Source organism: Leuresthes tenuis, unplaced genomic scaffold (genome assembly GCF_036924035.1).
Source record: "Leuresthes tenuis unplaced genomic scaffold, fLeuTen1.0.hap1 SCAF_12, whole genome shotgun sequence".
Classification (NCBI taxonomy): Eukaryota; Metazoa; Chordata; class Actinopteri; order Atheriniformes; family Atherinopsidae; genus Leuresthes; species Leuresthes tenuis.
In genome coordinates, this window is record NW_027325366.1 from 8,879,470 (window position 1) to 8,893,624 (window position 14,155).

The following is a 14,155-nucleotide window of genomic DNA, read 5'->3' on the forward strand; positions in this document are numbered from 1 at the left end:
GGTAATGCTAAGAGCTTGAATAGTATCAGTTTATAAAAACAGAGGGTCGATACAGTCACACGTGTCACTGAACCCCCTAGCCAGTATGCGTGTCATTTAAGTAATTCAAACCTATAAATTGGCTACCTGTCTGCAAGGGCAAGTTGTGATCACTGTGATCATTGTGATAACTGAGGTCATCTCCTCTGTTCAAAGATGGCTTTTCCATTTTAACATAAATGGCTTCCTTGACTCTGCTCTCAATCCATCTGTCTTCTCTGCCCAGAATGTATACATTACTGTCCTCAAAAGAGTGCCCCTTCTTCTTGAGATGTAGATAAATTGTTGAGTCTTGACCTGAAGAGCTGGCTCTCTTGTGTTTTGCCATGTGCTTGTGGTGCTGTTGTTTAGTCTCTCTTTTATAGAGGTCTGCACACCTCTTGCTGCACTGCAAATTATATAAGATGCCACCCAGTTTGTGTTTAGGGGGACCAGTCTCTGCCTGAGGGTGAGGGTGTACATGCTTGCATTGCTAGGAGGTGCCTTCAATAAGCCATTATTACCTATACATACATTGTCGTTATCCACATTTGGAAGCAAAGGAAGTGCTAAAAAAAATACAGAATGAGATCTAAATTCAAATCTGACATTATACTATTGTTTTATGTTAAGCAGCCATATTGCTTGTCTATGATGGTTGTCTGTTGATGTTTAGGTTTAGGCACTAAAACTAATACTTTTATAGGCTTACATTTCTTATTTCGTAACCCTTTAGTTGGATTTTGGCAATATCTTCAGGAACTTTTAGGGGGGGAAATCATTCAGGGTAAGGAAAGATTTTGGTTAAACTGAACAGTTGACATGGTAACAACATGGCAATTCATAGAGGGTTATTTGCACAACTGCAAGGGTGGACTTTCTTCATCCAGGTTGCTTTCTGTTCATCATTTAATGACACATTGTGGTCATATCTTGTGTTAAAAAGTGATCAACTCTATTTAATCAGGTTGATAGAGAACAAGAACGTGTCTTTATGTCAATATGAATTAACAGGGAGCTGCTCAGTGTAGCATTTCCCGGTCTTTCTGTTTTTAAATTCTGTTTTAAATGTTGTCTGTGCCCATTTAGAGGGATCTGTTGGTAAAAATGCATTATCATATCCATGATTATGTTTAATTGGAGTAAATTATGTGTTTTTATTAATGTAGAATAAGCCATTTTTTAATCTACAAATGGGGTGAGTTGTCGTCCTTGCAGTTCCCCATAAAACACTGCCATATTTCTACTGTAGTTCGGAAAAAACTAACCAAACACTAGCTAGTGAATATTTTTAGAATGTTTTGTTTTAGATGATGGGGTAAGTGTATTCAGGTAATAATCTTCAAATTTGCCACAAAATCTCAATCCATTGTACACATTGGAAATTTAAATATAAAACATATTTGTCTGGATGTGTGCTTGCTATTTTTGCATATACTTTTTTTTAATGGTTTTTATAAAACTTCAGGATCATGTTGAAGATCTGTTTGTTTTGTTAACAAAATGGTTCAGCTTACATAAAGAGTATGTATTTTTTTAAAGTAAAAAGTAAGTAAATCAAGAAGAATGTAAAGGTAATAATGATGGAAATTCAAAAAATGACTCTCCTTTTCCTTTTGTGGAAAAGCTATGAAACTTCAGCATAAAAATAACAGTTTTAAAAGACACAAAGTTGTTTATTCTCATGGTCTACGCAGAGTAAAATCTCTGAGTAAGTATGATGAAAGTCCTTTACTCATTTCCCAGTATGAGGTGGTACTGTCACAAGACTGGCAAGCCACTAAATCAGCAGGAAATGATTTGAAGGAGAGGTATGCATTTGTTTAAAACCCAGGAGGCAAAGTCTCAATGAGGTTATGTCCTAATTCATTCCAACATCAATGCCACAGGCTGAACTGCTGCCTTGATTATATCAAATTACCCTCCCACCCAACCAAAAGGAAGACATGTAATTACACTATTTACATTGGAGAGCTTTCCTCCATGAGAGGCCCCCAAGTTAACACATGCTTACTTTTTTTTTTTTTACTTTCTCTTTTTCTTCCCATCAAAGTAATTTTAACTGAAAAGGAAATTAAATGTCATCTGCTTGTCTCATTTACACTGAAGCGATGGAATGATAGCTTAAGAAGTACATTATGATATGCATTCAAATAAAAACTGTTGTTTGGTTTGCAGTGAAATTCCAGTGATTCATATCAAATGTTCAGACTAGACATCTTTACAAAGACTTACAAAGACTTTAGCTTTAGCAAAGACAAAAACTTTAGCTTTAGCAAAGACAAAGCTTGACACATTACTGTGAAACAGACACGTTGCTGTTTCTGTAATAATTGCAGGTGATTTTTTAATCCGTAATTAGTGGTATACTCTCTCTCACTTTCTCAGTCATAATTCAGACTATCTTCAAGAGGGATTTTTAGTTGAGAGAGATTTTGTGCAAAGTCAGGAAGAAAACAGAAATTCAAATAAGACTGTGTACCTTGAAAATGAAATTCAGAAAATATTTGGAGCCTACCCCAGCTACTAATGGGCGAGAGGCAGGGTACACCCTAGACAGATTACCAATACATCACAGAAATTTACAGGAAAAACAACCATTCACACTCACTCCAAGTGTAAATTTAGAATCACGTATTAACCTTAACGTGTATGATTTTGGACAGCAGGGGGAAACTCATAATAGAAAGGCCCTAGCAGATAGATACAAACTAGCCTTGTAGCAATGAAGTTATGTTAATAACCACTACACCACCGTGAGGCCCATACAGCATGTGTTGGGATTATTATCATAGTAGCCAACAAGATATGTTGGCTTTTTTACACTTGACAAAAAACCCAATAACATCTAACATTGAGCTCTGATGGGAAAGCGTGTAATCTGTGCTCAGACATGCATCAAATGACTCTGCATTAGCTGTGGCTATTTATCACCAATAAATAGCATTGACAAGAACACAATACCAAGGTGCACATGCTAATTTTCAATGTAGGTCCTCCACAAAGAGTGGACATATTGCAACTAATTGCTTGAGGTTGGGTTTTAAAAACTAGGCAGTTAAGATGAGGTACCTTTAAATTCCTTTAAAAGTTGTCCTGGTTGGCAAAAATAATATTATTAATATTAATTATATAATAATATTATATTAGCACCAAAAGAAAGTTTTCTTTGACAATTTCACGGGACAGGGCTGACAGGAACAGGAAGTTTACCATCTGGCATCTGGCAGCTTACTCTCAGTTCAACTGTGTTTGGCTGAATATTATAATATATAATATGATATCAAAATTTAAAAAACTCAGCTTTTTCCTGTCTAGTTAAGAGACAAGTATTTAACTATAAAAAACAGACAAAAAAGAGTGTGAAAGTTGATGGACCTACTTTTGAAAAACACGATCATTAGTTACTACAGTTTTACATCCATCCATTTTCTATACCGTCAATCCGTCGGTCAGGTTGCAGGGGGACTGGAGCCTATCCCAACAGTCATCGGGCGAAAGGCGGGGTACACCCTGGACAGGTCGCCAGTCCATCACAGGGTCACATAGAGACAAACAACCACACACACTCACTCCTAAGGACAATTTAGAGTCACCAATTAACCTAGCATGCATGTTTTTGGAGGCTGGGAGGAAGCCGGAGTACCCGGAGAGAACCCACGCATACACGGGGAGAACATGCAAACTCCACACAGAAAGGCCGCAGGTTTATTTAACATTTTAAATAAATTATTTAACTATCAAAAAATACTTTTGCATGAACCCACAGTGACAAGCATATACTACCTGAGTTATTGAAATCCTCTGTGAGGTCACAAAGGATGTAACATTGTCTTTGGTGATGTTGCTGATTAACAGGGGCAACTTAACCTTGAACCTGAACCTCACAACCAGAGATGAGAATATCCCTTATTATCTTTAAACATGACACTACACTTACTCAGGTCCCCGTCAATACACCCACCAAGTTTCCAAGTACATCAGACAAAGTTGTTAAGATGAACAAAGACCAGACAGACAGAGCTGGCAAAAGGCTATAGAGTGGTGTTATTTGAGCTATATCTTTAGATGATGGTCCTGTTGTCTGATTACTCAATGTGGCATAGCATAAATATAGTGAGAACAACTCCCACTGAGTTGCATGAAAAAAGGAAATTTCAATGTGAAAACAAAACTGTCTGGACCACTGTGCAGCCCCAACGGAAAAACAAAAACTAAAATATAATCTCCAGGAAAAACCTTTCAAGCTAATTTCTTGTAGTTTGCTTCTTCTAATCAGAATTGCTTGATAATTTATGCCAATGACAAGATTTGGGTAATTTATTTTAATATGAGACCTTTAATGATGCCACATGTCTTAATACCAGGAGTTGAGGTTCATCACAAACTGAGTCATGACCACTCAATAAAATGAAAGAAGAACTCCATCTGCTGGCCGTGTATTGGGATGTGAATTCCCATATATTCATATTTTCATAAACTTGATGTACATCTTTTATAGAGCTAGGCTTAACTTTTTTTTTGGAACAACAATTAACTATTTGCTGTTATATGAAAACATGTATTCAAAGTTTCATTCCATATATTCAGGATTCATTCAATATATTCAAAGTTTCATTCAGTATATTCAAAGTTTCATTCCATATATTCAGTATTCATTCAATATATTCAAAGTTTCATTCCATATATTCAAAGTTTCATTCAGTATATTCAAAGTTTCACTCGATATATTCAAAGTTTCATTCAATATATTCAAAGTTCCATTCCATGTATTCAAGGTTTCATTCCATGTATTCAAGGTTCATTCAATATATTCAAAGTTTCATTCAATACATTCAAAGATTAATTTCCTGAATGGCATGCCATACTATGTGTAAAAACAAAAATTGAAGTTTGTTAAAAGACAAAAAGATGAACTCTTAAAGTGGATGTTGAATTCATGATTAAAATGCTTTAGCCTTTTTGTTTTAAATGTTTTAATGGCAATGTAATCCCCAATATAGGTGCATTAGTCCATAAACATAAGAGACATGTTACTTTTTTGGTTTTGTCCTTTCTATTCTAGAATTTTTGTTACCTTGTAATGCTAATTTATTTGATAAGAAAGAAATTTAAGATAAAAAAAATAAAAGTTTATTTTGAAGTTTGTGTGCAAATAGTCACCATCTGATCTGCAAACACCACAAGAGGGCAGTGTAGATTCACTGTTCACCTACTTGATATGTTTCTTCAAATCCACAGTTCCTTAAGGTCTGAAAAACATTGCAATCTGCTACGGGTTATAAGGCCATTTATAAACAGTTTGGAGTCCATCATTTAACAGAAAGAAAACAAAAGTGGAAAACATTCTATACAGTAAGCGATCTTCCCAGATCCCAAATCTCAAAAAGCTACAAAAAACACAAAAGCTGAATTTCAGACCTCTCTAAAAAGAACATGGCCTGCGTTTGCAAAGATGCACCTGAACAAACCACAAAACTTCTGGTACAATGTTCTTTTGAAAAAAGTGTCAAAAATGGAACTATTTGACCAGAATGCACAGCTTAGTGTAAACAAAGTTGTGAAGAAGAGTTAGTCAAATTCCTCCACAATAATGCAAAAGACCATGCCATAGTGAATTAAGTTTGAAGTAAGTGATTACTTTAAATTATTGCAGCTAAAAGTTGTTCAACATACTAATGAATCTTGGGGTATATAAGTTTTTTTGCATACTGCCTCTGATTTTGTCTTAGTCTTTGTTCAATAAATAATGACACAGTTTTATGTGCTGCTGTATTTTAGTATAATAACAATGTATAATTTTAGAACCTTTTCTTTATCATTTTAGGACTCTATGTAAACTATCATCAGGTAAAGTAAAAATAGTGGTTTAGATGAAAAAATGTCTATTATAACACACTACATCTGTCCCTATATTTCCTGTACTGCCGCATTCCATGGTAGACTTGTACTGACGATGTGTGAAGGGTAAAATTAGTCACAGTGAGCTGAAATCCCAGCTAGAGACTGCTAGTCAAGTAGAAATGGGAAGAAAACACTCCCTCATATACTTGAAATCGAGCTAATATATATGCAGATTAGTGGGATTTTGTTAGTATATTGAAAACCAGTGTATCAGGGTCACTGAGTGCAGCAGGCAGCTAATATTACCAGTTATATAGTTGACATTTACCATCAGAAACATAACATACACAGGTTACAGTGGCTGAATTTCTCTTTTGATTTTTAGTTCTAGTTCTATTTTGATTACACAAACTGCCAGGTGTGGGACAAACATGGTTGTGGACTAGTTCAAAACTACAGTTTGTGAAGTGGGGAGGCAGTGTATTGGTCTGGGTCTTCTCCAAAAAGTAAACTAGCTGTCAAACTGTGCCTTTATCTGGTGAACAGATGCATTGTATCTTTGAAAACCTCCTTCGGATGTTGTTTTGCAAGATCAAAAAAAAGAAAGAAAAAAACTGACTGTTTACTTCTCTGCCCTACAGCTACGCCACCAAGTCTGATTAATAACAATAATACCCAGCTGGAGAACAAACAACATCAGACTGTGGAGGGAAGGGAGAGACTAAAGTCTCAGCAGGGTGGACGTCAGATGGTGACACTGCAGCAGCACTTCTCCAGGTAGCATTCCCACCACACTAACAGCACACATAGTATGTTCTGGGCTCATTTAGTATTTTAAAGGGCATATTCCAAAAGCAATATTTAAAAACTACTTTGTACTAATAAGTACTACCCGATATTTTAAAAAATAGTTCTTTAAAACATATCATGCAGCTGTAACCTTGGTTTTATTGTTGGTAATGTTTTAAAGGAGGTTTTGATGAAGATGAAAAGTACATGGATTAAAAAAGATAATGTGTTTGTGCCTTTGGCCACACAGCTGGTCTTAAGTGCACTTTAACAAGCTTATAGGTAGAAGGCAAGAGTGTATCATGTCAGAAAACTGCAAATACATTATGCTTAATAGACACTATGATGGGTTCTTATGCCACCATAGTGTGTTTTGTGGGATATATTAAAATATATGTAAGTGTATACCACAATTTTCCACTGTTGCAACTGTTGGGCATTGAGATTCTGCGTAGACATTTCATCCTTCTTGATTTTTCATCCAAAAGTTTTGCAGGAGTACAAACTTGCCAGCAGTCCCACTTAAAAAAAATGTATAGGTATTGTCAGGCAGAGTTTCTAATTTAATTTAATTTAATTCAATTTCTTTATATTTTATTTGATCTTTTTTTTTACAGTATAGTACAATTAGTTTGTTCGTGCCATCACGAATTTGGGCCTCAGTTTCTTGCTAGTTTTTGGCCATTCATGCTGAGACAAGCAAGGCCAAAACGTTTGTGTATGTGTGTAAACTGCAGGTACAATGCACGTATGTACAACCATAAGATGGTTGACTGATCTACAAGAATCCATTTTTTTCAGGTGCCAGCAACTTCTTGACTATATATCTATGGGTGACATATTCATTTCATCACACCAGAACTGGCTAAAGATGCTAAATTGATATTTGACCAGAGCTGGCCTCCAATATTGGACTGTTAAACATTTTGCCACACTGTTGCTTGTTTGCCTGTTTGGGGGATTAATCAATTTGATTGTTTTTGGTGGTCTTTTTACTCATCTTTTAGAGCCTTGCTCACTTTACCTGTAAGAATAATAGCCTAGTTTTAGACAGACTGTTTAACTAGTAACCGGCCAAGGAAAGGTATATTAACAGGGTTAATTTAAGACAAGTTAATTTGGTTGATATATGAAAATTTAAATAATTTACTTTTGACTACAGTGGAATTCATCTTTTGTTTTACTGATTTGACTGATAAGTGTAACTTTAAATAGAAGATTTTTGTGTTGAGTCATTTCCCCAGCAGAATAAAGGAACAGCTCGAGAGTAAAAGTAACTCAGAATCTGTTATGCATGCAACCTTTGGTTACTTGAAAAACTGCCACAACCTAATGACAAAACACATATAAGGATGTAACAGACTGAGTAACAAATGATACAAATCATGCAGTTTAACAGCAAACAGCATGTAAAGACTGTCTTTCAAACAAACACAAACAAAATAATAATAATAATGATAACAATAATGATTTGAATAATGAGTTGAAATGTCAACCTTCTGCAGTGCAAGTGCACTAGTGTATCCCTGCTTATTGGTCTCCTCCCAGCAAGTGATAGAGAAATAATGACCAAGCATAATATCTTCCCAACTGTTAGGCTACTGACAGCTCCTCATGATCATAGTTCAATAATATCTGCATATGCTCAGTGAAGTGTGAAATTAGGCTTCAGTGATTTGTGGCTGATGCAAATGCATCTGTTGCCAAATATTTAACAAAAATTCAGTTGATATTAGTTTAGATATTAGTCTTTTTATTAGCACAGGGAGATGTGTCAGTAATGCGTGTCAGAAGTCTGTCAGGAGAAAATACAGTTAGGCTTTGCTCTCATAAAGTTGGATAATAAAAAAAAAATATTTGAATAGTTTAACCAGTATCATAAATGTTCAGACTTGTTTAATCTGGTTACATGCTGTGCCTCATCCAAGGTAGCTTTTTAAAGCAAAATCTACTGTTGAATGACATTTAAGTGGTGTTAGTCTAAAGTATACTTTCTGTCTCTTTTTTCATTTACAAAACAACTTAAACTTAAAAAAACTTCAAACATTCTTGCAGCATTTTTCATATCACAGATTATGATGTGTAGAACAATCTTGAGGGAATAAAAACAATGAAAAGATTTTAGTATTTAAGCAAAACATCTAGAATGCCAATTTTCAGAGGTTTTTGACAGAAAATAGGTGGCCTGTGCGTAAACAGTAAACAAAGGCACCCCAATGCCTCAGTGTGCTACAAATAAAGAATACTAAAGCAGTAAAAACAGTCACATTATTACTTAAATGGGAAACTAGGCCATTCATTCATACACTGTTATACATGATGAGTGAAACTCATGCATTAAAATGTGTAGCCTGTAGCAATATGTAACAAAATACCTCCAATAGAAAGGAAGGCAAATATCTGCACAGCGACAGAAACAGTACGATGTAAAAACTGCAAAAACATGCTTGGGTGCACATGGGTGTGTCTATGATATGTAATGTATGATATGACTGTATGATACGTAAAATGTGTGTGCACTGTACAATATATAATAAAAAAAATAATCTGTGTTTACATTGCTGTACATGTCCAAACAGCAATCTACAAATCATAAAGTACTTGCTACTTTACAGAGTGAAATGCAATTAAATAGTACTGAAATTTTTTTTATTGTCCTCTAATATCTAACGCAATTCAGCACATCTCCTTTTTTGTAGTTTTTTTTTCTTCCTTTAAAATATTCAAGACACCAAGAACATTGGTTTTCATGTAGCACTCAAACACATTCCAAAATGCCTAATGTGTAATGCTATTTTATCAAATTGCAAAAATGTTGTATTTCAATATTATGCTGACATAGAGTTATACTTATCTTATGAAAGCAGTTTCCATCTAAGAGACCATCATGAGATCATTCAATTTGAGCTTTCATAGAGCATTCAGCTGTACATTACTTCATAATTTTGTTGCCCACAAATATTCCAGTAAAGCATATTTTCATTCAGTTCCATCACAAACATGGATATATTACTGACTGTGAACTGAGAATACTGAGAACCTGTGTGGTTAGCTTCAATTCAAATAAACAGAGTAAAGCAGCGTGTATGGAGGGAGAACTGGGGGTAAGATAAGTTGTGACGATGAATAAAATACTGATTAATTTTGAGAGGAATAAGTGACTTCATGCAGATTGTGTTTGATAAGACAAAAAAGACCAGCCACACAGTTGCTCTTTGAGATGCTGAGGCTTAGGATCTATGAAATGTAGAACATTATCGAACATTCTTCCTTATATTTATTTATCAATGACACACGGGGTGATTTGTTAATTCTGATGGAGTGAGGGTTCTGTATTTGACTTTTCCCCTGCAGTTTAATTTGCTGGCAGTGAAGACAGAAGGCATCAGATACTTAATTATGTTTGTCTAGTTTAAGGACAAGTAAAAAATACCTTTCTGAGATCAGCCATGCACAAAAACAGCATAAGAATTATAAAAAAAACAAAAAGATGTTGAGTTGTGGATGACTTATAATTCATCATAAATAACAAACAGAACTTTTTGTTAACTTGTTTTATTGTAAGTTGACACAATACAATAGACCTTCTAGTTTTCAGACAGAAATGAAAACTTAAACATTGCACTGTACACTCAGTACAGTATTTGTGGTCAATATAAAATTTCCTTAATATAGTCTCAGCTGTTCCAACAGTGGAGAAAGTGAAAAAGTGAGACAGGAACATTTTGTTCGTATGAGTTTGCACCTGCGCTGGGATAGGAGAGTTTTAGTGTCAGCTAAGGTCGATCAGAGAGCAGGCCACCAGAATATTGCCACTTTCGTCCGGCAGTATGTTGCGAAGGTGGCCTACGTCAAAGCAAAAGCTGGAACAGTAAACAGTGAACAGAAATTACAGGCCACAGAATGTCCAGGCTGGAATAAGAAGTTAGATTTCACTGCTTTATAGTAAACAGTTAACATATTTGTTAATTATCATATTAGTTCCTTTCTTTCTAAATCTTCATGAAATTACAGTGATTATTTTTTGTTATGATATTCTGCTTCTGGGCAAACAACACCATCTACAGTTGTATTCATGCATCCATTTTTGTTTTTTAAGTTTCCTGTGGGAGGAAGGGTACGACTGACGTAAAATTCTATTATAGGAGGAAAATTCCTCTTGCTGGAACTCCACTCGAAGAACCTTGGACTCCATTAAACCTGTTTGACTGCCTGAAGAAGGCTAGTAAACCAAAACATGTTGGTTTTTGAAAAATCACTATGACTATGTATGTAAAATAAAGACATTTAAGTGTTATTTTTTGTTTTAAAAAGAGTGTCTTGGGGTGTTTTTGACATGTGACATTTGACATGACGTGTTTTGCAAGCTATTTTCTTTCATCATCGGGTTTAACAGACATGCTTAATTTTATATCTATTTTTAGCTTTTTTAGGTGCGTATTCAAATTCAGTGTTATCTCCTCTCACAACCCCACCTGTTGTCTCCATTTTGGCCAAGTTTGCATCTGGTGAGTGCATGTTCACAATTAGCAGCTAGTTCTTATTGCTGTTCCACATAAGGCAGGGGCAAAAGCTTCTTCTTCTTCTTCTTCTCTGGAAGTAACTGATTTACACGTCACAGACCAATGTTTTATTCACAAAAGAACATTGAAAACGAGAAATTTGAGCATTTCATGAAAAATACTGAATATGATATAATGTATATGATGGCTGCAACACATCTCAAAAAAATTTGGACAGGGCGACACAATGCTTTAAAAAGTTGTATTAAAAAGAAACGACTGGAGGAACACAATGCAACTAATTAAGTTAACTGGAAACAAACTAATAACATGATTTGGTATAAAAAGCACACCTTAGAGACCTTAGAGTCTTTTCAGAATAATGTACCTCAACAAAAACTACAAAGACTTTAAATATTTGTGATCTACAGTATGTAATATCATAAAAATTCTGAGAGTCGGGAGACATCTCTGTACTCAAGGCACATGGCTGAAAACCAATACTGAATGCCACTTATCTTCTGGCCCTCAATTAGCACTGCATTAAAAACAGGCATAATTTTGTCATGAAAATCATGGCATGGGTTCAGGAACACTTCCAGAAATCACTGTCTACGAACATAGTTAACCATCCCGTCCATGATGCAGCTTAAAACTCTTTCCTGCAAAGAAGAATCTATATGTGAAAATGATTCAGGAGCACTGCTGTCTTCTCTAGGCTAAAGCTAATTTTAAAAGGGCTGAGGAAGAGTGAAAAACGGTAATATGTCAGTCAAAGTAAAATTTACAATTCTCTTTGGAAACCATAGACACTACATTATCCAAACTAAAGAGGAGAAACCACCAGGATTGTTATCAGCCTGCATTTCTGATGCTATGGGGGTGTATTAGTGAAATTGGCAACTTGCAAATCTGGAAAGGCACCATCAATGCTGAAAGATAAATACAATTTTTAGTGCAATCGTATCAAATCAAACTTAAATTATAAAAAACATTTAAAACAACCTAGTTGACCAAAGTGCAGTTAACAACATAACGCACAGTCATAATAGAATACTAGAATAAATAAGCAGAGACAGATTAAAAGACCAAAAAAGCAAAAACAGAGGAAAACGCAAAGGAAAATATAATGAAATTGGATTTTTCAAGAAGTACGAGATGAAACAAGCAGGTATGTTAGGTTAACTCAGGGACAGCTTATCTAATGGAGATGTGCATAAAATTATAAAGTGAAGATGTTAATGTTAAAGACTATCAGCCTCACATTTCCTCTGTTCTACACCTTCGCTTTCAATTATCAAACTGCATTACTGTATGCAGTGGTCGGGAAAAATTACATGGTACTGCATGGTATTGTTCACTTCTCCACTCAGTTTCTGACTTGTCGTAAACTATCACATAAAGAGGAAATTTGTTTAGTGACCCAAATGTAAGCAGAGGAGGAGCTCCATCATCCGAATTCTAAACAAAGATGATGACGTTCCCAAAGTGACTTTTTTACAGTGACCATACATTAGGTGGAATTAATCTGCAGTAGTTAATCTTGTATAATAAAAATTCCAGTTTAGCAGATATTGCTTTATTTCATTGATTTATTTACCACTGTGTTAATTTCGCTCTATAATCCAGTGAGAGAGTTTTCCTCTTGTATTTATGTAGACAGAATAACGAATAAACCTGAAGGATTTTCACTTTAAATGTCGCGATAATAGCGGAGCATGATGTCCCTGTGTTAAGCAATCAACGTTTGGAGAAGCAAATTTAGCAGCCTTAAGTAAGGGCATACAGATCTAAGTATCTATTATTTTTCGGACTGTTTATTTGATTTACCTCTCTTCAAAATATATATTAATGCCAATAATATTAAAAACGCACAGTTTTCACTTGTAATGGCCAACTCTCAAGCTCTCAACCTTGATCTTCAGTTTTTGTTTTTTAAGTTGGATACTGAAACAAGCTGGTGCTTTAATACATGGAATTTAATGGTACACCTTTTTACAGAGCAACTTTAATGCAGGCAAAGTCTTAACATGTTAAGGCAACAGGCAACATGCGATGTCTTTGTTTCAGAGCTGTCATATTGCCCCAAGATCAACTGATTTATCTCTCTATATATAACTATGTTTACACATACAATATACATATGCTGTTTGAATCCACTCTAATCAGCTTGCCTGTTTTCTCCCTAACCACAGCATGGAGGAGACAGTACGAACACTACTACAGAACCAGGACTCACTGGAAGGGCCCAAAGTGGACCCTTTAGACTTAATGAAAGCATACAAGGTACCACCAGTCACCAACATATCATGTTTAACTCATTCGATGTTTGGGCTTTTATAACACAGTTTTGCACAGTTGTCTTTATTTTCATGAAATTAAATCTTTGTTTCAAACTTCCAGAGAAAGGCTAACTTTTAAGAGAAAGGTAAAATGAATAATGTAAGACTGAAAAGTCTTAATTGAAGAGGTTCAAAGTTAAATTTCTTAAACTTTTCCTAGCCTAAACTCTAGGGACTAAAATAATACCATCACAAACATGGATATATTACTGACTGTGAACTGAGAATACTGAGAACCTGTGTGGTTAGCTTCAATTCAAATAAACAGAGGAAAGCAGCGTGTATGGAGGGAGAACTGGGTGTAAGATAAGTTGTGACGATGAATAAAATACTGATTAATTTTGAGAGGAATAAGTGAGACTTCATGCAGATTAGGTTTGATAAGAAAAAAAGGACCAGCTACACAGTTGCTCTTTGAGATGCTGAGGCTTAGGATCTATGAAATGTAGAACATTATTGAACAATCTTCCTTATATTTATTTATTAATTACACACGGAGTGATTTGTTAATTTTGATGGAGTATGGGCTCTGGTATCATACCAGAAAGATCTGGTATATGAATATAAAAAAATAATTGGATTTGACAGGGAGCCAGTGAAGAGCAGCTAAAACTTGAAAAAGGCAGTTGTCCCCACACCATACCACCATTGTTTTGATGA

At 35.1% G+C, this 14,155-nt stretch overlaps 1 protein-coding gene across 1 annotated transcript in view; it reads left to right on the forward strand.

Annotated features, from left to right (window-relative positions):
* Positions 1-14,155, forward strand: part of LOC140319020 (nck-associated protein 5-like) — an 84,827-nt gene that overhangs the window by 9,744 nt on the left and 60,928 nt on the right. Inside the window, exons 2-3 of the mRNA XM_072396534.1 lie at positions 6,504-6,639; positions 13,349-13,439. Coding sequence (XP_072252635.1) covers positions 6,504-6,639; positions 13,349-13,439 — 227 coding nt within the window. The remainder of the gene's footprint in view (positions 1-6,503; positions 6,640-13,348; positions 13,440-14,155) is intronic.